The following is a 26,598-nucleotide window of genomic DNA, read 5'->3' as shown; positions in this document are numbered from 1 at the left end:
TTTAAAACTGGCACCTAATATGCTAATATCAAATTCATCAATTTAATGATTAATTATTCAAAATTTAATTATAAAATTGATGAATTTGATTGGTATAAAAATAATCTGGTTAGATTATAGTTAAGCTAAACTTATGCAACAATTAAATAAAATTTAAAAAAGATAATTCTGTTATACCAAACAGTACTGAAATAAATGTAATCATATTAATGTAAAATACATGTACAGCCTTTAATAATTAACTTGCTAACACAGTTGTTATTAAAATGAATTTAAAATATAATTATTCCATCACATTTTGTCTTAAAATATATTAGATAAAAATAATACATTACATATAAATGTGAAAGCGTAAAAATTGTCTTCATTTTTTTTTCTTTTTTTTTTCTGGTTCTGAATAATGATCTATATCAGTATTTTTATTAGCACATAATACCGCTAATAGTTTTCTATGGAGTTTTCTTTTAGCCAAATCCAAATCACTCATATCCGATTCATTTTTGGTTGAATTGGATTCTATTAACTTAATTATGTCATCAATGTTTGCTTGACCATCTGAACACTGATGACGTAAGCTTCTTGATATAGCACGTCTTTGATGATCCAACTGTGGGAATAAATCTTTAGATACTTCTAATGCACTATTGGCAGCATTCATTTCAGCTCGTTGTATACTATGGCCAGTAGCCTGTGACAACCTCACACTTTTAAAGTAAACAGCAACTGTATATTTTCGACCATTAGTTGGTCCCATACATTCTATCACTTTATACACTGGTATATCAGGTTCACCACCATCAACTGATCGTAATGTTAGACAACATTGCTGTAGTTTAGATTTTGGGTCATTCCAGTCTTGTTTTAGAATAAAATCATGTAGACGAGGGAAGAAACATATATTACAGAATGCTTGACAGAATGTTAGGCCTTTATCAATATATAAAGCTCCAAGAAATGCTTCTAACAAATCAGCTCTATCTTTTGTTTTTAATTCAGCTTTTGGATTTGCATATAATGCATAACTGACCATACCTAAATCGTCACATACTACAGATTGAGTTCGATTGTTTACTAAAGAACTCCGAAGGAGAGATAAGTGACCTTCATGATGTTCTGGAAAATATTTGTACAAATAATCTGAAGCTATTAATTGTAAAACAGTATCCCCCAAAAACTCAAGTCGTTGATTTGAACCAAGTGTTAAATTTGTGAAACCCACACTTCTGTCAGTAAATGCTCTAGCTAATAATCTTATATGGGTAAATTTTATGCCTATAGAGTCTTCAAAGTTTGTTAGTTTTTGAAGTAATGGTAGTTTTTTAATCCATTTACGATCACCTTCAGGTTCTTGTTGTTGCAAGGGATGTTTGGGATAGTTTACCCAAATATCGAGATATTCTGGTGAATCCCTATAAAATGTTTTTCCAAACACACGATCAGCTACATCAATACCACCATCTAAAAACAGAGCACCCATCAAAGCTTCAAAACAATTAGCCATTGCATGCTTTAGCTCAGAATCATGACATAAATCAGAGCCATGAGCATATAGCATATAATCATCTAACTTCAAAGTCTTTGCCAAAACAGCAAGATGTTGATTTTGAACAATAGCTGCTCGAAATGTGGCTAATCCTCCTTCTTCAATGTCTGGAAACATATTAAATAAATGAATAGAAGACACAAACTCAACAACAGCGTCCCCCAAAAATTCTAGACGCTCATTGTGCATTATATTTGATTCCATTTCTGATTTTTTACCAAACCGTGACATTATATTGATTAATGTATTTATACCTCTTTTTCTTGTGTTCATATAATGAATACGCCTATCTCCATATTCTGGTTGTCTTATACCACAATTGGTAAGAGTATTTCTTGCATGATCGGGATTAGTACCAAAATTTTCTCTATATGAAGGATGAGTTAATGCAAGTTGAAGTAAATATTTGTTCTTAAATTTATATTCTATAGTATCTTCTAAGTATTCCAAAGATTTATGGAATCTAAAATGGCACACAAGTACTGGTAAAAGCATTGCGTGTTGAACAATATCACACATGAGTCCAGTTTTATAAAATCCTTTACTAGAAACTGCAGCAGTCACTCCACGTTTCATTTTATTATGGGATCTCATTTCTTGTAAAGATCTTTCTTTCATTTCCAGTTTTCTTTTATCTTCGAATGATGGTTTGGGCATATTTGCTAGAAGATGTCTAAATTTCACATAATCACGCCAGCCTTTTTGATAATCTGGGTTACCAGCATAACTAAGTTGAGGTGGCCGAATACCAAAATGTACCAAAACTGGATAATCATTGTTTACTTTTTTTTCATTACCTTCATTAACAGTATCTCTATCTAACTGATCAACACGTATCGAAAATGGTTTAGTTCTAGGGTTTGTAACTATCATGCCTTTGTATTCATCTACTATATTTTGCCATTCATTCATAGGCATATTTTTTAAAGCAGATAAAGAGTTTTCTTCAAAAAGTAATTTGTTGCTATTTAATAGATATTTAAGAACTTCATTCATAGAAAGTACTTCTTTGCCATTACCAAGCAAATCTCTTACAAAGCGAGGCATGAAATGAAATTGAGGACATCCATCTTTATTACCTACACCATGCAAATCTAAATCAACTAATTCCAAAATATCTTTAAATAAATAATCATAAAATAATTGCAACTCCTTCACTATAAAGTTATCTGGAATCTTTTCTTCTATGTATAATATTGCATAATTAGTGTTGAAACGAATAACTTTACAAGTGGGTAAAATAGGAATAGGGTAGTGAGATAGTAATGAAAAGCCTTCAAAAGTATATTTATTTCCTTTATATTCAATAACTGTAGGGCTCTTTAGTAAAAAATTTGTTGGTGGAGTAATAGTAATTCTATAATGAAATAATTTGTCACTATTATTTGAATTTGGTAAACAAGGTTCAAAGGGACCTTCTCCAACATAAATATTATGCCGTATACCAGATCTTTGCGATTTAACACTACATTTACACATTGGACCATCATTCATTTCTCCAACCTCATTATACCATAATTCTGAGTGAAGTCTATCTGGATGTGAACATTTTCTATCGAGCTCTTTAAGTGTAGAATTTTCTTTTTCATAGTAATCATCATCATCATCATCATCGTCATCATCATCATCATCAGACGTACTAGAACCATTATTACCTGAACATTTATGTTTATGTTTATGAACATTAACATTGACTTTACGAGGTTTACAAATAACTGGTTTATTTTCATTAATACTAGAAACACGTTTTCCTAAAGTCTTTTCAAATTCATCACATACACTTAGTGCGATATTATTTCCAAAAGTAATTTTTGAATTGTCATCAGGTTTTTTGTAATATACATCTGTTGGTGCTGATTTGCTCCACTTTTTTTTTTCATAGTCAATTATTTGTTGAATAGACATATTAGATAATTTTTTCATTTCAGACACTTCACTAGACATATCTTCACTTGCTTTCGTACTTTTAACACTTTTTTCCCTACTAATATTACGAGATTTCGGAGATGAAGAACGGCGAGAACGTTTTGAAATACTAGGAGTATGGTTTGATGTTGATGAAGGTTTTCTATTAGTACTTTTTACACTATTATTCAAAAATTTAGATGTCAAATCAAACCATTCATCTTTTTTTTTTGATTCTTTTACATCATTACAAGCTTGATTAGATGATAAATATTGTTTGTTATTTACTGGTGCTTTATAAGTGTCAGGTTGGTTGATATGTACGGGAATATTAGTTGTATATTTATCATTATACATTATACTATTTGATGAAGATTGTATGTATTCATTGGGAAATGTTTTTTTTGTTACATCTGTTAATGATTCATTACTGAAATATCCAGTTATCTGTGGTTGTTGAGGTTGAGGTATATTACTATATGGATACACTGTTGAAGGTATATAACTACTATTGTTATAATTAATATTTGAAGAGCTTGTTGATGAAACCAAAGATTCATTAGTATATGGCATATTTGGAGTCATTATATTGTATCCCATATTGTAAGGAACATTAGCATTATTATAAGCAAATGGAGCAGTTAAAGGTGTGCTATTATAGTAATTGTTTGTACCATTTTCTTTTGCTAGCTGAATATTAAATCCGTTATTATATGAACTTTGACTATAAGTCGTCGATTGGTTTTGCTGGTAATTAGATGAAGGCTGGTACGAACCCTCCATTGCTATAAAATGGTTATACAATGATGGTGTATTCCTATGTAAGCTATAGAAATAATTTTCTTAATCCTTCATAACAATTGAGCCTGAAAAAAAGTTTCATAATAATAAATTAAAATTACTTGTATAAATTTAAAATTATTTTTTTCATTGACAATTTAAATTCAATTTTATTAATTTTACATTTATGATTAGATATTTTTAAATGAAAAAAATACAAAACTATGTTATAATAGTTTTTCTATTTACTATAAAAATGTAATTCTAAATAAACTCATAATTTTCAAATGGAAACTTCTATTTTATATTTAAAAAATTATTAAAAAACATTAACTTTAAATTATGGTGTATTATCTTGTATTTATTTTGCAGTTGTTTCTTAAGCATATCTTAATATAACATTTATCCAATTTCCAATTTATCAATGGTATCCTTTTATTAATAGAAATCAATTGTTATTAGTGTTAAAAAAAAAATTAAGATTAAACTTCCCCCTTCAATTTTTTTTTATCATATTGTGTTTTCTTGGCACGGGTTAATAAATAATACTGAACTACCTAATTATACACTACTAAATATTTCTAGCACTTGTTTTAATACTCCAATGTTCATTAATGTGAATGCATAGTATATTAATTATACAGTTCTATTTTTTAATTAATTGAATATAATATTATTTTAAAGATCATTAACACAATTTTGCTTGAATTTAAAAACGATATATTTTGTATAATTAATATTTTTGTATTTCATACAAAATTGTAATAAATGACCTGCAAATAATATTACATAATGTTAACATATTGAAGTAACTAACTTAATTGAAATTAATTAATAGTTTTGAAAAATGCAAGTCAAGTGACTAAGATAGATATTATAATGCGATAATACAAAAATGGCAATATGGATAATAATAACATATTTTTAATATTAATCGTGAACATTACCATTTACCACAGATATTATTATACTTTTATAGTTTTGACTAATGTACTCACCAAAACCAGGCAAAAAACCAAAGGATCATTTTAATTATTATTAATAACAATTATATAACACATTAATTAATTACAATAAATACAATTACACAATGGATAATTAAGTATGTTATATTATATATTTATAATTAACTAATTAATTATGCTTAGAATTAAGGCTATAGTAGAAAAAAATCAACTTGATAAACAATTTAATTGATAATATAATATGTTCTCTTAGATCTTAGTATATATGATTACATTATTAACATATTTTTTATTAGGTATATTTATAAAATATAAATCATGTTTGCTAATAATTAATTTTTGAGGATATTTTTTATAGTAAGGTACCTACTTAAAAAATATGTTTTCATACTATAAAAAAAAACTTTAAACTTAAACTAATTAAATTTTAAAAAAACTAGCTATCTCGTTGTATGTGCTGTACCAGCAATATGTGCTCTACCATTTGTTGCACTCTACCGTGTTTTAACATTACCATTCAACAACCATATTTTGATTTTAGACAATATATTCTCGTAGTAAACGCACAATGTTAAAGGTATTTTAATAACAAACAAAACTCTTACAAATAAGTAATATATTATTAAAAATTATTTTATATTATCATTGTTACGTCATTTATTTCATTATCATTAATAATCATAAGTATAAAAATAATTAGAAAAAATAAAAATAAAATAAAATAAAATACTTGTTCCATATCTCCCAGAAATGTGTTAAATTTGTCAATAATCAAGATATAAATTAGGTAGTAGAGCACATACAACAAGCGTTCCATAATTGCAGGTTGACTGTAATCTATGGTAGAGCGTATACTACAAGATAGCTAAAAAACTGTTAAAACCATTAACCAGAAAACCATTATTCCGAGTATTATAGTATTATACTATTATTCCTAACTACTAAATTATTAAATAACTATTAGATACATAAATGATTTATAAATTAATAATATGAATAAAAATTAATTTAATTTAACACAGAGTAAAGTATAAAACATTCAGAAATAGTTTCTAACTGTGCAAGTAAGTAAAAGTCAAAACATGAATAAATTTTCACAGAATATAAATCCATTTAAACTATTTTCAAAATAATAGAATTATTTAATTTATAATCTATTTATCAATTATAAATAAATAAAATTTAAAATTTAAAAAATTAATATTAAAATTAAAAGATAGATAAATCTAGAATTTAAGTACGACTGATAATTTTATGAAATTTATCATTATAGTAACTGAATAGGTAAATTGATCTTTTAATATTGATATGTTTGCAGATATTGTTTAATTTAAATCAATTAAGTCATTTTTATTATTTATAATATAAAAAAACAATTATAATGATAATAATTTGAATAATTTATTTTATAGTTAGATTTTTTCTTTACTATTCTTTATAGTAAATAATATTATTACTAAATTGTTATTAGTAATTAATTAGTACTTAATATACCTCAGGTCATATAAATTGGATAGAGTTATGATTTAAAATCTTGAAGCATAGCAGTTCGGGCCCAAATTCACCACTGCGCATGCGCAAACCTGTTTTATGATAAGTCATTACTGATGAATACACAAAAAACAAAATAATATGACCGTTGTGATGTGATGATGTTGTCTTAATCATTATTCATCATGACAAAATATACAGTAATATAATTTCTATTTTCCATTGAGTGTTTGACTTGAGTTTCTTTACTAGACTGTGAAAATGAATAAACTTGGAAAGTCACACAAATGTTGTATTTTAAGTCTACAGTCGCCAGTTAAAGTACCTGATCTTAAATTGCATCGGTAAGCATGCTTTAGTATTATTATTTAGTTTTTACTTTTATTACTGCAGGGCCCAAATAGCTTATTATTACTTATTATTATTAGTAAATAGTAATTAGTATTTTATGGTATAAAATATGTTAATAGCTTATTTATTTTCATATATTTGATAGTGTAGAATAACTTGATACACTTTTTATTTTTTTTATCAATTGCTAGGAACTAATTCATTAAAAACATATTTAAATTTTTAGATTTCTAACAAATGAAGAGAAAAGAAATGTGTGGTTGAATGCTTGTGATGTAGAAGCTGATGAGTATTTGCCATATCGAAAGTTATGTTCCTGACATTTTGATGAATCCTGTTATAATAAATCTGGCTTTCGATTAAAATTAGATATGATTTCTATAAAGTAATTAAAAGGGAAAAATCATATGACCATTTTTTCAACTGTAAGTATCTACCCCTTATTTAGATTTTTTTTTATACTATTTTAAAGTGTACATTATTTATGTTAAATAGATCTGAACATAAAACAATAGGAAAATGATGAATTGACAATTCAGCCATCGATATCTGAAACTGTAAATGTTAGTCCGAAATTAATGAGTCAACTCAAACAGTTTTAAGTCTTCTGTCTACTCCTGAACTGCAAGGTAAATCATAAAGTTAATAATTATGTTACTTATAAATAATATATATTTAATTTTTGTTGTTGCAGAAACTCCAAAATGATAAAAACGTTTTGTTGATGAATTAAAGACACCTGACTTTGCTACAAAAAAAAAGTTATCATCATTAAAATTACTAATGAGTCATTTAAAACAAAAAATTGTTTAAATGAAGAGGTCTATGATAATATTTTGGTAATTTTCGACAAGGATATTGTTAACTAATTAATTTTACTTTTTATTTTAGCTATTATTGTGTTATCTTTATAACAGTGTTTCTGTTTGGTGTTCCATGATATCAAAAAAGTTAAGAAATCCTGCTCTATAAAATGTTATCAAAGTTAAACAATCCTAGCTCATATATTATTATTTTTTATTTGTATTTTATTTTATGTAGGATACAACAAATGATTTTGTTAAACTATAAATTGAGGTTTAAAAGCTAAGAATTCAAAGTATAGCCCAGCTAAACATAGTTTTGCTCTCACACTACAATTTTATTCTTCAAAAGTCTACTATTTTGTGAGGAAAACCTTTAAAAATGTATTGCCCCACCCAACAACAATATGTAAGTGGTATTGTGTAGTAAATGGTGAACCTGGGTTTATTAGTGAAGCTTTCCAAACAATAACCTTGCAAGTTCTAAATTCTAATATAGTCATAGATGAAATGGCTATTCGGAAGCAGGTATCATACATAAATAACAATTTTTATAGTTGTGTTGACTTAGGTACTGGTAATGATGTATACCAGGATAATGCAAAAGAAGCTACAAATGCTTTAATCTTTTTAGCAGTTTCTGTAAATGGTCATTGGAAGGTACCGCTAAGTTATTTTTTAATTAACAGTTTTTGTGGCAGTGAAAGAGCAAATTTACTTTCAAAATGTTTAGAATTATTTTCTGATTAATACCTAATCACACACTCCTAGTTCCTACCCATAAAGTAATATACTACCCCATCCCGCGCGATCTAGTTCATTTTTCACGCATGTGTAATAAGTACATCAGTCTCGAACGTTTCTGCTTCAAACACGGACTATACATGATATAGGCTATAGCTCTATCCAGAGTATATGATCTAAATAATATACTAATTAAATGTTGATAAGCCCATAAAATACTTCATACCTACTATCAATGATTCAAATCATTTTAATGTTAATTTGTAATTGATATGAATATATATAAACTTATTATTAGCTCAGATCACATTAAACATTAAACACAAATAGTATTTGACATTAGAAATAAATATATCAATAAAATGTGTAGGTATTTCATACAATTTAAATACGGTCATATCCAAATCTAAGTTTTACAAATTTCATCGAAATTAACATTTTTCTTTGAATGTATAATATATAATAAAATAAAATGCCTAACTTTAACTAATACCAATCATAAGAGTTAGTGAATAAACACTGTGCTTCATGAAGACTTACTAATTTAAAACGGTGGAGTATTGGAATATGTATTACCCTATACACCAGTTCAAATTGGTAAATCCTCATGGATAACTCTGTACACGCGAATCATTGTTTGTGAAAATACTTACACTCATCATCTTCCAATATTATTGATGTATATTGTACATTTGAAACGCAGTTAAAGCTATTCCGTAAGAAGTAGGCCGAAGGTATTCTTAATAACGAAACTATTATTGAACAATTATTGAAATCAAACGAGAAATGAACTGATATGACCGAAATCGCACTTGTTCGACATCAGTTTGTAAACCACTTATACCGAATAGTGATATCAGTATTTAGTTTCGAATAAACACCTGGAGGAGGTTAGGTGCACTCGAAAGTAACAATTATTTAAAGATAAATAATGTAAAATTTAATAAATTATTCGTAGATTCTCACGTAACGTATATCGGAAACGCGATACATTGACAATTGATAGACAATAATTTTTTGCGGCTTGTGGTGTCGCAAATTTATACAAAACAAGAAAATTTATAACAAATCGTTAAGTTCCGGTGTGATTTTGTTTTTAACATACGATTGTACAGTGTGTTCGATACAACGGCGCATTATTATTGTATACTCGAGCTGTGTTATCAAATTAATACACGAACTTAGATTATTATTTCTTTAATAATTTAATAATAAATAATAATATAACAACTAATAATTTTATTTTATTTATTAAAACATCGAAACTAAGCATTATAATAATATAATCTATACTCTCCATGTCATTGCAGAGAAATTTTATAAATGTTCAAAGTTTAAAAATAATTAAAGAATAAATTTAATGGTTCAATAAATTAATATGACTTCAAATACTATCTAATTAAAAATGCATTTTTTTTTTAAATGATTAAATTATATATAATTCGCATCTATACATTTTTAATTTATCTTTTTAATAACATTATTTTATTTTATTTTAGCTTGTTTAAAAGATACTAAAGTACCAAATAAATTGTTTGAATGGTTTTTAAGTGGTCTAATATTGATTTAGTACTGATTTTTCATCCGTTCAATCTTTATAATTTTGTTTTCGTTTTTCAAAGGTTTTATGAAGGCTTTATTAGTTTACATTTTTTATTATCTGATGTTCTACATATTACAGTAATTTATAAAATATATTAAAGTTATCTAAAACAACAATCAGGAAAATAAATCGTAAAATAGGTATAATACATTGTATTTTATTACAAATTATTTTTTTTTTAATTTAAACAAAATAAAAATACAATAAAATATATATGCATATTACTATTTACTGTGTAAATGCTTTACTATATTATTATATAGGTATTTAGAAAATGCTTAATATTAAAGCCTTATAGGTGTGTCGTGTAGGTACTCGTGTGTACTATATGTACGATGTAGTGTACCTACCTTCTTCATAACAGCAGATTATTCATTTTAAAAATTTTAACTCATGTTTTTTTTAAAATATTATCACTTTATTAGTTATTTCCAAAGTTCTTAGGTTTATAGAAATTTGTTTTTAGTTTTTGCGATAAAATATAGTTTATGAGTCTCGAAATAATTTTTGTATGGCTTTCAATAAATAAAAAAAGTTAATATTCATTGAGTATATACAGATTATAGGTATTGGGTACCATATATATATATTACATACCAGTCATAGGTAACACCTATGCTTTGGTCATTGCAAAATGTAAAAAAATATAATCATAAACATTATATATGTAGAATAGGTAGATACATTTAGCCATTTAAGCAAACATTTTTGGTATAATTCTACATGTACCTAAAATTTAATAATTTATTGCGCCCGAATAATATAGCTAGGTAGCTTGTATATACATACCTATAATGACTATAACTTATTTAATATATTTTACCATATACATGTACCATGTGCAATGCAGATGCACACAATTTAAACGAGCCTTTAATGACTAAAATCATAAGATTAACGCTTTGACGGTTGTATTTTAGTTCATAACTATTGTCTATTGTGTAATAGTGTTTATATTGAAATTGTAAGAACAATTAATATTAAAATATATGAGTGAAACCTCTTTAGCTAGGTAAGAAGTTTTAATTTGTATTTAACGCTTTTTTTCAATGTAAATAAGTTTAATTTTCATACTTCTAATTGATATTTTTATTAGTTTACTGTGACTTATATTTTTGAATAGTTTGCTCCTATTCCGGTATTATAGTGTACGCAAGCCATTCGATACGATTACTACGATTGCATTGTGGAAACTCACAATTATTAGACGTGTTGTTATGATTAACAATTCACGATTACACATATTACACGCCAAACATCATGAAAAATGAAAATATTCTTCGATCGAAAAATCTTTAAATGTGCCACCACCGACTGGATTTCAAGTGGTCAGTGACAAACGAAACGAAAAAGAACCGCGACGAGTGTGGACTGTGGAGTGAACGCTAAACACAGTGAATAGTGAAGCGCTCAAGCGTAGTGAAAATCGTCTATCACGAACAACCGCTGAACGCCGAACGCACGGGAGACCCGTGTACGACGGGCCAAAAGAGTAGCCGTGTTCCGCCGGTGTCTGCACTGCGTCATTTTGTCGTCGCAGAGGGGGCTGGCGACGAGAGTTGGGGGAACCGCCCCCTCACTCTTCGCCCCGCGACCGCTTCCCGGCGCGCGGCCACCACCGGTCGCGCCTCCGTGTTGGCCAAATGCAGCTGGCAGCGGGGAGTGGGGAGTTAGGACAGCGCCGCCGCCGCCGAGGGTTTTTCGGTTTTGTGTTTTTTGCACCGTGGTTACGGATAGTATGATACGATCTGACATCTGACGCTTTCCGCGTACACGGGCACCATGTCGCACGGCAATGTTATTCTCGCAGTGCCGTTCGCATGTTCATGATCCGTGAGAGTTCGTCGTGTTATGTTTTCAATCCGATGGGCTTGTAAAATCGAAGAAATCACAAAATGGCGACAAGCGACGACGAACCGATGCACTTGTACGAGGTGTTCCAGAACTGCTTCAACAAGATCGCGAATAAACAACCAGGTTGGTGTCGTTTAATTTGTTGCCGCAGCGGCCGGCGGTGCAAAGACGCACGGACCCGCCGGACGTGTGACCGTCGTCCGGGCCATTTTTTTTATTTTCCCAATCAATTCATTTTATCGTCATCATTGCGTCGCCCCCGACGTCGGTCCGTCGGCCGACGCGGTATTTGCACGTCCGCGCGTCCTCGATGTTTCCCGATATCATTCCCGTACCCCGTTCTCGGCGCGTTCTGCGGAAACACGACGACGTTCGTTTCAGGCTGGACGTGCCCCGACCGCTTGTCAACGACGAAATATGTTGCGATGCGATCCGTTAAAATCTGTCCGTTTCGTATTCGCGGGTCGGTTATGATTGCAACACGTTTGATTGCTCCTGTAATATAATATTATGCCTATATTGTCATCGTTTTAGTTTCCATTTTACGTACGATTGTGTCAATGACAACGCATTCCCAATATTATGTTGTATAGCGTATCATCTGCTTATTAGAAGCATCTATGCTAAACACAATATTATTGTGAATAAACAAGCTTTGCTACCAGTATCTTACAACTAATTACTGTACTTGGATTATGTTTTTTTCATGAAATTACCTGTCCATGTTTTTTATTGGTCGTATAGTTATATTCTTGTTACCAATCTATACAATCAATATTATTAATATTGGTGGTTTATATTGATAATATTTTATTGTTGTATAGATAAGGTAGGTGTGTAATATTAATATTTTTAGAATAAATCAATTAACAATTAATGGTATTATGTGATTTTGGTGTAAAGGTACCTACTATTTCTTGTTGTTTACATTTGTTTTAAATTATATTGTATTGTTATAGAGTTTATAAAATTCATCAGCCCTTAGGTTTTGTGTTTAAAAAAAAACATTTTATTTTACTGCTGTATCATTATAATTGTATGCACAATGCAATATTGGTACAGAGATTATTTCTTTTCTAAGTGTTTTTAAAATATTTCATCTATCCTATAAAATAACTTAAGTTCAGTAGTTTAAACCTTGCCTAAATAATTTGAATGTAACGTATAATATCCTGTTTCACCAGAAATATATCTAATTATTCAATATATTCAGTATATCATTCCATAAATTCAATTATTAATTATGTAGATAAATATATTATATTATAATAGTTATGGGTTGAATATATCAATGTTTAAAAGTCAATGCAGTTGTTACTAGTGTTACAGTGTTACTACATAATCTTACTATATCTACCATTTATCTTACTATGTACAATCACAGTCAATTTAAAACAAGATTATTGTTATATTATTAATATAAAATCATCTATTATCAAATTTAAATACAAAATTATTATTTTTACATTATTTTAATGCTTTAATTGTACGTTAATTATTAAAATGTCTTTGTTGTATCTAGCTAATTAAAATTACTTATTAATTATGATGTTTTATTTCTGTTTCAGAAAAATCTGGGTTTCAGCCACCATATAATATAGAAAATGGAATGGTATGTTGATTTGTTCATGTGATACTTTGTATATTTTTATTTGAATATTTTAGAAATAAGTTATAATGATACCCCCCACCCACATGTACTCCATTATGATGTTTTGTACATGATTTTTAGCATTATTTCCATGAATAATAATTAATTTGATTTGTGAGTTGCCTCTAATTTATTTCAAATCTAAGGTACTTATTGAAAGATATTTTCTTTAATTATTAGTAGGGTACTTAAATATATACAAGCCAAGAAGATATAACAATTTATTTTTATTGAATATTGTTTTAGGCATATGGTAATAATTTTGCTTCTGGCCCTGAAACTTTCAGCCCAGATTCTCCATATTTTCCATTTGGTAATACTCCACGTAAGCCTCTTCCAACAACTACTGCTGGTACAGCAGTTAAAAGAAAAAGAGAGGTAATAAATTGTTACATAAAATGTTAATTTTTTAACTTAAAAGGATATTTTTAGTTATACATACATAAATTATATTATTATTTCACACACATTTTTATATTTGCATCTTACTATCATTCCTAACTATCAATATAAGCTATTAATTTGCTTATACACTATTTATATTTTATATTTATTTGCATGAATGTATATGTAAAATATTTTGATAATCTCGGCATTACTTTTAAAGGTTGAAATGTTTCAATTTTCTATTTCTATTTACCCCATTTAGACTAGTAAGTTTTATGAAATAAAATAATAAATATTAATTATTTTAAATTAAACTATAGAATATAGATTAGCAATAGTAGAAAATGTAGTTAGTTAATTTTTTTTTTTGAAAGTTGAAACAAAAACATAATTTATTATATTTTAGAATGATTAAGATATGAGTATTCATAATGTACTTGTTTTTAGGCCTAGTATTTGTTTAGATGGTTTAAATTTTATATATTAGTTTATATAATATTTATTATTGCATGTTAAAATCTAGTGGTTTTGTTTTTGAAATATTTTTTTTATTGCCTAAGTTACAATGTAAACTATAAGAGAATAATCAATTTTTGACTAATATTGTGGTGTTTGAGAACCACAAGGGGGCTATCACTGTTGTTCTGTAAATTAGAAACAACAAATAATAAGTTATAAATACTTAAAATTTTGCTTTAATATAAGTAGAGCTAATTATTATAGATTGCAAAAATATCTGTATCACCTCTCCCTACTCCGTCGACCTTTGATAATAGTACAGTATCTATACAGTAATTACTAATAAATAAAAAATAAATGATTCTTCAGAATTTGTTATGAAAAAAAAAATTAGCAAATCAACATAATTTTTTGTACAATTTTTATAAAAATTATATTTCTTATTAAGTTTGATATTTTTTGTACACTAAGTGGTAAACTCATATTTGTCGAATTCTTAAAAAAGCATGTACTTAATATCCAAAATTTTAATATTATATATTAGTACGACAAATTGTTTTGAAAAATTCTTAACTATAAAAGCATTAAGAGCAATAACAATAGTAGCATTTAGGATTAATATTCAACATTTATTAGAGAAAAAATATTCGTAAAATATTTGAACATGTATATACAATTTTGTTTCCGTAACTAATTATTAAAGGTTATTGTTTATTAGTTAATAAATATTGCGTTTAAATTTTACAGAATTTTTTATAGTAAAATAAATTGTTAAGAACTAATGACGATGCTACCCGCATACGTTGTCAGTGACAACTTGTCGCCATCTTACTAACATAATATATTAATATAGCAAATTTGCTTTCAGTAGAACCGATTTTGTATTGTTTGCTTTTAATTATATATTAGAGCGTATTGACCTATTATCAGACTTAAATGTAAGACGTAAAATCATTATCTGTTATATTTCATCGATTTGTTTACGGTATTTTTATTTTTAGCATATAATGAATATATATAATACTAAAATATAAAAATGTTCATAACTTGCTTAAACATTATAATATCGCAAGTACAAACAAAAGATACCAGATAATGCTTTACCTTTATGTTTGATTATAGATAAAATCGCTCTAATATTAAAACTACCAACATAAAAACGAATTTACTGAACACAAATTTGCCGTGTTATATGTTTGTAAGACGGAGACAACTCATGAGAGCGTAGCATCGTTCTATACAATAATGTCGCATTACTGATCAGTGATTGAATGATCACCATTTTGTTAAACCCTACATAGTAATAGATTTAAAGGATTTAATTTGCCGTATAAGATGTGCCAAGTGGTGTGGAGTTTTTTAAATTTTAATATACTGGTTATAAATTGTTAAATATTATTAAGTTCGTTTTATAAAAAGTAATTAAATCATTAGAAAATGAATAGCACCTTTACTAGATAGGTTATTAAGTAAATTAAATTCTTTATATTATCTAAATTATTGAATTCGAATGTTGTTTTTAAAACCGTTTCAAGAGGGACGTGTTCTCCATCTGACGTATAACAGAAAATTAAAGTTCAGATTTTACTAATCAAATTCAATTTTGTATTGTAGGTCTTAATATTAAACGGAATTGACCAATTATCACTCCTCACGATAGGATTACCTGTGTTTATACGTATATTTTATTGTATTTTAATGTTTAAGTAGTTATGATCATTTAAAAACTAATATATATATGCTTAGTAGGAACTTAAAAATTGAAGTAGTGACTCGTAAAAAAAGATAGATAATGTTTTTAACTTTTATATAGTAGGTTAATTTCGCTAATATTAAAATCATTAACCCAAATTTGAAGTATATAATAATATTTGAGATTTTAATTTCAAGTTGAAAGAAAAGTTGATTTATGTTTTTTTTTTTTAGGTAATTTAAATATAATACAACAGTTTTTTGTTTACAAAAAAAAAAAGGAAAAAAATTTAATTATAATTTCTGTAACGAAGATTTCAAAATTTTAAAATCTTTAATTTAATTTATTTTTTATATCTTAAAAATTTAAACTGCAGTCAGGATTTAAATTCTCTCTTAAGTGAAAAGAATTTCTATTGCTTTGCAACTGTGATACCAAAACATTGTATGTATTGTCCACCACCACTGTCAACCTATTTTTACTTATTTTTATTTTCCTAAAATCTATCAACTTTATCATATAATTCAATTTAACCATTTTTACACAATTATTGTGTGACTTAATTATCATATTTTGTTATATTTTTTTTAAGTAATATTCTTGATAGTTGGCTGTGTCAATATTCAATAATAATAATAGAAAATGTATTTCCAAAGTCATTGCACATTGTTAAAATCATAAATTAAGTAAAATTACTGAATACAAATTTAAGAAGTTGTCAGCGTACTATTTGTTTTCTCTCTGGCTCACATGCAACATAACAAATTTGCGTTCGGCAGAACCAACTTAATGTTGTTAGCTTTAGTATAGAGTAAACTGAGTATTAAGACAACCTATTATCAAAATTCAAGCTAAAACATTATCTGTGTTTGTATATCGACATTTTTACGATACCTACTTAGATTTTAAAGCAAGATATGAGCATTTTTAAATTGTAATATTTCGCATACTTAAACGTGTAAAAAAATTTAAATATTATAAAAAATCTAACGTACATAAACAAGAATGATGTTCATCTTAAAGTTTGATAATAGGTCATTTCACTCTAATATTAAAGCTAACAACACAAGGTTGGTTCTGCTAAACGAAAATTTACTATACTACGCGTAGGCCAGAAAGAGAAAACAAATAGTGCGCTGATATAAATAGTTATAGGTAGTCCTTACTTTTTTGTGGTAGGTGAAAATTATACCTAGCTCAACCTAGCAAAATAACTTTAAAATACTATCTTTTCAACATTTATGAATAATTAATTATATTATTTTTTCTCAACATTTTCTTTTAAATTTAGTTCATCATATTATCAAAATTTGAAGAATTCGCTCTGCTACAATAGACGTATATATTAGTGTGTCTAATATACATTATTGTCATTGAATAGATCACTGCAATAGATGTGTTAAATTTAAAATTAATTGATTGATAAATAATTGTTTTATAGATATTGATCATAGATGGTCTTTCATGTTATTGCTAAAATATTTTATTATTTTTTCGATTTTGAAAAGTTCGTGAACATTTTGAATTTATACCCGTGACTGTATTTTAAACATTTTTATTTGCTGCAAAAGTAACTTATGAGAAACATTGTCTTAATTTTTCAAATTAAAACTTGCTAACAAATTTTTTATCATATTTAAGTCGAACAAAACTATAAAAAGTTGAAATTTCAATTATCTAATATCTATAAATAGCTTAATAAGAGCAACATATTTAAAAAATAATATTATTTACAGCAGTGTAATCATATATTAATTTTATAAAAAAATAATTAATAAATTAGAAAATATTGTGTAACGTGTATCACTTAGTTTAATGTATATTATTATTATTTACAGAGTATAGACTCGCCACCAGCAGAACCTTCTGAAGTTGAAGTTCCCCATCATTGGGTAAGATTTTACTTTTTTAATACAATATTTTATCATTTGTAATCTTATGCTTCCATACTAAAATAAAATAAAAAAAAACTGAAAAAATATAACGAAAATACTCGCCTTTATTATTTTAGTATGACTATTATTTATATGATATACCTAATTTACTGATCAGTGTCCCAATATATATTTTTGACAAATCTTGTCTTGTACCTATAAATTTATAAGGTTTAATAAAAATTTTTATTGGTATGAGCAATTACACTACGCGTATAGGTATGTTTTGTACTGTTGTAGTTGTGTGTTATTGTAGATTTGATCACGATTTTTTTGTGTTATTTTTTGAATTCTTAACGAAGTCATTAGAGTAGTTATAAATTTATAATAATTGTAATTATCAAAATGTAGTGATAAATAAATAAAAATGTATATTTTAATTAAGATAGAAGTTTTAAATAATTATATATTTTAATTTTATATGTTAGTATATTAGTTTTTGAAATAATACAATATAGTTTAGAAATTTAAAAGTATTACACATTTCTAATATCTAAAAAAAAAATAATCTAAAGGCATATTTGTTACTTAAGTTATACTTATTTGATTCATTGCCCATTGGTAAGTAATATTTACAATGTATGGTTCTTCACATTTAACCCCAACAAAGAAAACTAAAAACACTTGTTTTTATTTATACAGCTTAACAAGCATGTACTCTTAGCAATTCTTTTGTTCTAGTTTTTAACATGTAAATAAATTAAATATCTGCAATAATGTGTAATTTAAATGTATATTGGTAAAATAGTTTAAACAATAAATGTTTCCAATACCAACGTTTTTGTTAAAAACAATTTAATCATCCTTCAATTTTTAATACTTAAGTAATTTTTTTAAACTTCATTAAATACAAAATGTTAAATTACAATTTTTTCTAGATATTATATTTGTATGTACGTTAAATTTAGTCTCAAATTAGAATTAGAAACAGATCGATTTATATATCTATTTATAAATCATATCCTATAGTATTATAAATAAATAAGTACGAGTAACGAGTACAAAATAATATTTATTAAGTTCGAGAATCGAAAAATATTTTGGCCGAATCTCGGATTTATCCATTATATTTTTATTTTATAATTTACTTTGAATATTTTTTTTTAATTTATCTTATGACCCATCCCAGGTCTTCCTTTTATATTTAAAACTCAACATATTTCATGTGATAAATAATCATAAATAACATGCATATTATATTGATTAAAATTGATGCAAGTTTTAGTGTACTAGAATCATAGACAAAACCAATATAGTTGTGTTTTTCGGTTTACTTTGATTTATTATTTTCTTTTATATAAGTTGTGAATAATATTGTTCTTGCATTTTTTAATACGTTATTAATTTATAATGCCTATAAATTAAAATATAAGAATGCTTTATTCACTATTCATTGGTTGTAAATAAGATTGTTATTGATATTGAATTAATTTAACTTTAATTTGAACGTATTTAGATATTTTATATTAACTATTTCTTTATGATAAAATACAATTGGCTATCCACTCAATTATAAATATTACTACTTTTAAATATTTAGATTTTCAGTTTTCTTATCAAAATTATTTTTAACTTTATTAATAAAATGGTATATTATAATTAATAACCAAATTATTTGTTTAATATGTTAGGCACGTAGTACGTGTTTGATGATTTTTAAATACGTGTGTTGGTTTAAATTCTGTTTTATGGTTGGACTGTGTATTGAAGGAATTTGTATGATGCTGCTTAACAAATGTTGATTTTAATGTAATTTGTTAACCTTTTTTCTTTCAATAACTATTGTATAGAATTTGGTCCCCTTATTTTTTTTGTGCACGGGTTTACCAAAACGTTCCATATTTTTTTTCCGTCTTTGAAGCGTGCTCTCACGTATGTTCGCTTTTCGGCCTCCACGGTGATGGGGTAGTGCAATATTATTATTATATACGTGTGTAGCAGTAATATAATTTTTGTAGCGCAGCAAGAAAGGACCAGTAGTTCAATAGTTTGAAACATCTGGCAAAGTGGCATCCGATGTAGGTAGTAGGATACACCGTGGCAGCACACAGTGTTCAGTTGTAACTATTCAGACAACACCGCCGTCATGGTGCGTCTACCACTTCCCTCCAACTCATGTTAGCCCATGACCAATGCATTGAACGGCAAGGGCTCTTTAGTTTTAATGAATGAAATCTTAATTTTTAACGGCACACCCATTTCATAATGACTCGATGAAATAAGTTTTTGTATAATAATTTCGTTAATCTTTTATAAGATAAATATGGTTACTAAGTTAGTAGTAAAAAATAATGAAAAGAGTCGTTTGTTTTACAGCTTATAAGACGTAATTATTATAAAAAATACTGTAAATAATATTATAATGGAAAAATCATTGGTTTTAAAAGGCATGTATTTAATAATGATAATACTGACATTACGCATGTACGCACGCAATCGTACAATGTATATACTAAGTTAAGTTTGATATATTATATGTATTAATACGTTTTGATTATGGAATGCGAATATTAAATAAAAATATTAATAATTTTTATTAAAAAGAATTAAAAATCCTTACTCAAATAAATTATATATTTGTTGTAACTGTATTTATTTGGAAAAACATTTTTGGTTTTGTTAGTAATTATCAATAGTTATTAAAAATATTCATATAACTTGTTGAAAGTATTTGTTTAAATATATTATGTAATGAAACGTTAAATAAAATAGATGTTAAAAAAGCTTTTATCAGTGAAATCTAGTTTTTGTTCAGTAGGGGTAAAAGAACCCTTGTAAAATTATGTAAGACGAACCTCCATACGATGCAGCAGGATATGAGGATCTTAGATATCTGATTTCCACATTCACCATATCGTCGAGAGGGGATAGTGTTATAGTACCTTTCTTTGGTTGCCAATGTCTGCTATTAAATTTCATCCCCGTTTTCTGTACGTAAAATGCTTACCATATTTTATTCGTCAATTTTTTTAGGAACAGACCGAGTATAGCGTAATACAGATATTTGTATTATTGTTTAATATAGTTCATCATGATGATTTGGGTACTTTAATGTATAACTAGCTTAATTTTCATTTCATTTGAGTATTGTGTCAGCATTATTGAAGATATTACTATTGAAGATATATACTTGTTAGTTATTATTATATAACCCAATATATGATTACAAATGATTAAAATTTAATAGTTTTAAGTGAAACTAGTTTTTTACTAGCTAATAATATTCTTCGGTCCATTTTGGTATTTTCAACTTTTAATACCATAATTTAATGACGCGAGTGTGTATCGGGCGAAATTAAATCATGACGTTTCAGCTAATAAATTAAACAAATACAATTATTCCGAGATAGATATACAGTATTTTCAATATAGGTTTATATAGTATAATGTGATCCGGCAAAACGAGCGTTGACTTGTACCGCGGAAATGTCTTTTCTAATTAATTGTATTCATTATAAGACGACGATCGTCTGTCGGACAATTTATTCGTTTTCGACCTGTGACTTACGGCGCCGCGTGCGTGCGTTTGTGTGTGTGTGTGTGTGTGTGTGTGTGTGATATTAATCGAAACATTTACACGGTGTTTGAAATAAAAAACGTATTCATTAAACGCTTTATTGTTCGGGAGAAAAAAAAAATGGTTTCGTACGGCGACGATTATTGTGTCGTGTCGCGTGTATTGTTCCGTCGAGACCCGCGCGTACATACTACATAAAATACATTATGTATTATTACATCTATCGCGTATTTTTTCGTTTTTTTTTTTTTTATCCCGCGGCAGTTCTGCTGCTGCGGCAACGGCGAGCGCAGAGCTGAGAGAAGCGTCGTCGATGGTTGGCAGCAGTGTTGCGCGAGGGGTCTGTACACACGATAGTCGTATTATAGTGCATAATATTATCCTCCGCGTTTTATTGTGCCGTATTATTACTATATACACACGTACAGTTTATATATATATACACACACACACATTAGGCATTATATATATATATATATATATATACATAGTAATATAGTTTATGCGGCGGCGATGGCATAGGCAGGTGGTAGTGCGGCGTCGGCGGCGGCGGTTACACACTGTACAGCAGCGGCTTAGAGGTGGTGGCGTATACACACACACATATATATATACATGTATCATATACTAAGTCTACGCACACGCACACGTTTGCGCGCGCACTCGTATCGCATCGTGTGTTCGTACGTAGAGCCTGTTGCTCCTTCGCCGTAACAGCGCGGCCCGCGTTTCAGTGTAACGGCGGCTTTCCGTGACAATGGACACGACGCCGGAGCCGTCCTCCTAGTCCCCGCCCAGCAGTGCGTGGCTTCGCGCGGCGAGCGAGAGCGATCGTGTGAACGCGCGTGAGTGCGAGCGAGAGAGAGACTGAACGAGGCGCAGACGGGTAGAGACCTCTCGTAACGCGAACGTCGTCGTCACGTGCTGCGTGCGTTGTTTTCGTCGTCGTCGTCGTGTCCGTGTGTCGTTTCGCGCGCGCGTGTGTGTGTGTGTATTTGGTGTGTGCGTGCGCGTGTGTGCCGCACAGCGACCATCTGTGCGCGCCCCGTCGTCGTTGTCGTCGCGTATTTCGCGTCTGACGGGGGACCAGAGAGAAAAAAAAAAGATTTCGGGCCCAGAGGGTGGTGCGTGTGTGTGTATTTGAACGCACAGGCCGCGCAGGAGGAGGGCGACTGTCGTATACGATTTTCGTAGTACTATTTATATATTATAACATATACATAATACATATATATATATATATATATATATAGTATTAAATAGTACGATCTCCTGCACCGCTGCGACCCGCCGGGGTGACCGACGACCATCACAAGCCGCCGGCAGCATGCACCACTACCGGACCAGGGAAGACGAGACGCCCTGCGGGGGCGACCCGTACTTCTATCTCAGGCTTTCGGCGGGCGCTGCCCCCTACAGCCCCCTAGAGCCCATCAAGCTCGAAGTGGACGTGAAACCCGAACCCCGCATGACGCCGGTCGACGACTGCAGCTTGAAACGCGTATCTCCGCTGGCCGACCCGGTTTCCGCGGTAATGGACACCGCGGCCGTCGTGCCGGACATCGGTGGTTGCGGCGGCGTTATCGTGGGCGGTGTGGGTCTCGGTGCCGGTGTCGATTGCAAAGACGAGGGGGGTGCAACCGGAATCGGTCTGCTGGCCCTCACGCAGCTCGACGGTTACGGCGGCTACAACAATAAGTCGTACTGTCACGCGGACGGTGGCACGGTCGACTTGCAGCTGCAACACGACCGCGTCGGTGACGAAAACGACAAAGACCACTGCAAATATTCGTACGGCCGACTGATGTACACGTCGCCCGAAGACGATAATATTATAAAACATCAGGTATATTCGAAATCATCTACGCCGCCACTCTCCGTTTACTCTTATCTTGATAATATATATATATATATATATATATATATATATATATATATAGCGCACACACGGGACACGGTGTCGTCTCGTATAAAACATTAGAATACATTTTGTTACATATTATTATACTCTCGTCTCGAAAAATGCAGCTGCGTTATAATGTCCGAACTTTCTATACGCATAATAATATGTTATATATTGCAGTATTATATTTTTTGTCGGATGTCTCATAGCGGCGACGGTCATCGTCTGTGATTCAAAATATCAATTATATTACAATATAATATTATCAGTTCCTGTTGAAACATTCAAAATTCCATTTCTCGTATTTTTTGTTTTGCATTTATTGCCGAGCTTTAAGTTTGAGAGGTGAGAGAATTTATAAACAGTTTTGTGGTAAATTCTTACGCATTTCAATAATTTACACTTAATTTTTTACACGTGTAGCTGTATTAATTCACTACATTTCCGTTTTCGTGTACCGCACTCTAAACTAAGGGTATATTATAATTTATAATGTTATTATATACCGCGGTATATAACAATTCTCTTATAGTCTATAATAACTGAATTCGAACGATTTGAAGCGTGTTTATAAAAATAGAGCTTATAACATCACGACTATAATTATCTTGACTTCATATATCGACGGCTATTTGCGTTGTTTTCGGTTGTATAAGAGTCTTAGGTCAAGGGTTTTTATAATTTAATTAAATAAAAAAGTTTTAATTATTTATCGATTATTGTATACTTTCTAATATATTTCAATGTATCATATAAATATAGCTAAAATTAAATCATTCGTTATGTAGTTTAAATTACAAACCACTTAAAAAAAAAAAAATTGTACTTTAAAAAAAATATATGTTCTAATCAACTTCTTACTGCACTTCATTGTATAGACCCTGATTATAACTTAACCTATAATTATTTTTATCATTTCCCCACTGTAATATATAGATTTTATTTAAATTAAGCTGGAGACTATTTGAACATGTTTGTCGTTTATTAAAATATTACAAACACCAATTTATTTTATTGTAATGTCATAACTTTTGTGTACTCTGAGGTGTATGACCCCTATCATCCGATGTAACTGGTAAAGGATTTGGAACGTCTTGGAATGACTGGGTGTCCGTGATTTTCTGCATGTAATTAAGATAACATAATGTATCAATTTTTTAAATTCGAACAACCGTTTTTAGTCTGTATATGTTATAGTAAAGATTTCCTCAATTGTATTTAAATATACTTATTTGTATGTGGAATATAATTTATTGGCATTAAAAATGTTTGTCCTGGTTAGAAAAGTGTAGTAACGTTTTATCGAATTTACTCTAGGCAACAGCAGTTACACTGCGTGAAGTAGCTATAAGTAGGTCTTTATTGTTGATTATATTATTTTGTAAGGTGAACCAAACCAGTTGGCAGATGTTATAAAACACACCTGCCTGCATCCTCACAACAATGGTCTTCTACTCACCGCACCTCTAAAGTATAGCTTGATTCTTTTTTTTTCTCCCGTTTTGCCTGTCTAAGCCAACTTAAAATTTAATAAATTTCACATTTTCGTTTTACGTTCATACCATGATGATTATTCATATTATTTAGTATGTAAACATATTCCAATAGTTTGTTAAACAAATCTGATTAGATTATTACAATTTGCAATGTATTATGAGCTTAAACTAAAAAAACGTGTTTGAATAAGTATCTATAACGAAATATTATATAGTTAAAATGCAGCAATTCTATAAACAATATGAATTTTAGATTATTAATCATCGTTATAATTATTATATTTCATAATAAAAATGTAATTATCGACTTTAAATATTCACGATGTATTTGTTATTTATATAATCAGGCATGAGTCCGTGTGTAGAGTATAACCCCCTTCGAATCCATAATAATTAATTATATTATTTACACTGTTTATTTTTCTTTAGTACCTAGTTTATCATATTATAATATACGTCATTTGTACTCATGAATGCCTTCTAACAAATTAAAAATTTGAAATATAATATAAACAAATTGTATTTATTAATGTCGGACATGATTATTCTTTGACTATCTCTACGATCATAGATTTACTATTAAAAACTACTTAGTAGATTTCGAGTTTACCTCGTTCATTGGGTAGGTTATAGGTTACTGTATTTAATATGTTTAATTTGAATTCAACGATAAAGTATTGCATATAAGTACGAAACGATTTTAAACGGTCGTGTCCGACTCTGTTTCTAATGCTATTACATTATCAATTATCATAATTGTATATTATACATTATAATTTTATTGTTATTTTAAGTCAATATACTGCGCGCGGCATGCCGTAGAAACGGTGCGAGTGGGTTTATATAGTATATTAAAGTATAGGTATATGTTAATAATATTTAATTGCTTAAAATTAGTCTAAACATTTTTTTTTTTGTGTATACGTATTAATAACGAAACATGTCAAGTCCTTACTACGGTTAATATTTGTTGAATAATGACAATATAGTACTAAAACATCACGAGAGGAAAAATCGTGAATTGACCTATTATCAAATTTTAAGGCAAAAATATTATTTATAAGGCACCACGAAGAGTATTCTTGACATTTTAATTTTGAAGCCAGTTATAAGCATTATACAATTAAATAAAAATGTACAATTTTAAAATGCCCATAACTTAGTTCAAAATTAAATAATAAAAAAAAAAATCTTTTCGAGATGCCCTTGATAATATTCTTGCCATTTAATTTTAAAATGGATACATAGAATAATATTAAAAATAGAGTAAAACGGGTTCTTCAGTTATTTACTGTACAATTTTCTGTTATGCGTTAGTATAAGGAAGCGCCTCTAAACACATACTGGTAGAACGTCCGTTAAATGTATAAGTTTTTAACGTTTTAATTTTAATTATTAACATAAAACGAAAATGTTTTTTTTTTCAAATGCAAGTCCTGCGATAAAAACTATGATTGTATCACAAATAAAAAAAATTGTTTGAAATTGTCAAATAAATAGCATTAAAAAAACTAAAATG

General features: G+C 28.7%; 2 protein-coding genes and 1 pseudogene across 10 annotated transcripts in view; 2 read left to right on the top strand and 1 right to left on the bottom strand.

The window, feature by feature from the left end:
* Positions 1-325: 325 nt before the first annotated feature.
* Positions 326-9,608, bottom strand: LOC113557275 (ribonuclease 3). The gene is made up of 2 exons (XM_026962713.1): positions 9,236-9,608; positions 326-4,314 (listed from the first exon to the last, which is right to left on the bottom strand). The coding sequence occupies exon 2, from the start codon at positions 4,229-4,231 to the stop codon at positions 365-367; it is 3,867 nt and encodes a 1,288-aa protein (XP_026818514.1). The 5' UTR covers positions 4,232-4,314; positions 9,236-9,608; the 3' UTR covers positions 326-364.
* On the top strand, positions 6,946-8,588 carry LOC113558026 (annotated as a pseudogene).
* Positions 9,609-11,867: 2,259 nt separating the features above from the next.
* LOC113557499 (transcription factor 12) overlaps positions 11,868-26,598 on the top strand; it is a 30,881-nt gene continuing 16,150 nt past the window's right edge. For 3 of the 9 annotated variants that reach the window (XM_026963063.1, XM_026963061.1, XM_026963058.1), the window contains exon 1: positions 22,399-23,526. In XM_026963063.1, the coding sequence (XP_026818864.1) occupies positions 23,008-23,526 (519 nt within the window). In that variant the 5' untranslated portion in view covers positions 22,399-23,007. Of the gene's footprint in view, positions 12,163-13,607; positions 13,652-13,936; positions 14,069-18,067; positions 18,122-22,398; positions 23,527-26,598 lie in introns of those variants that run through there. The other 6 variants (XM_026963056.1, XM_026963057.1, XM_026963062.1 and 3 more) reach the window with 5 other exon arrangements.

This window comes from Rhopalosiphum maidis, chromosome 3, assembly GCF_003676215.2.
Source record: "Rhopalosiphum maidis isolate BTI-1 chromosome 3, ASM367621v3, whole genome shotgun sequence".
Lineage (NCBI taxonomy): Eukaryota > Metazoa > Arthropoda > Insecta > Hemiptera > Aphididae > Rhopalosiphum > Rhopalosiphum maidis.
This window is presented reverse-complemented; position numbering and strand designations above follow the sequence as displayed.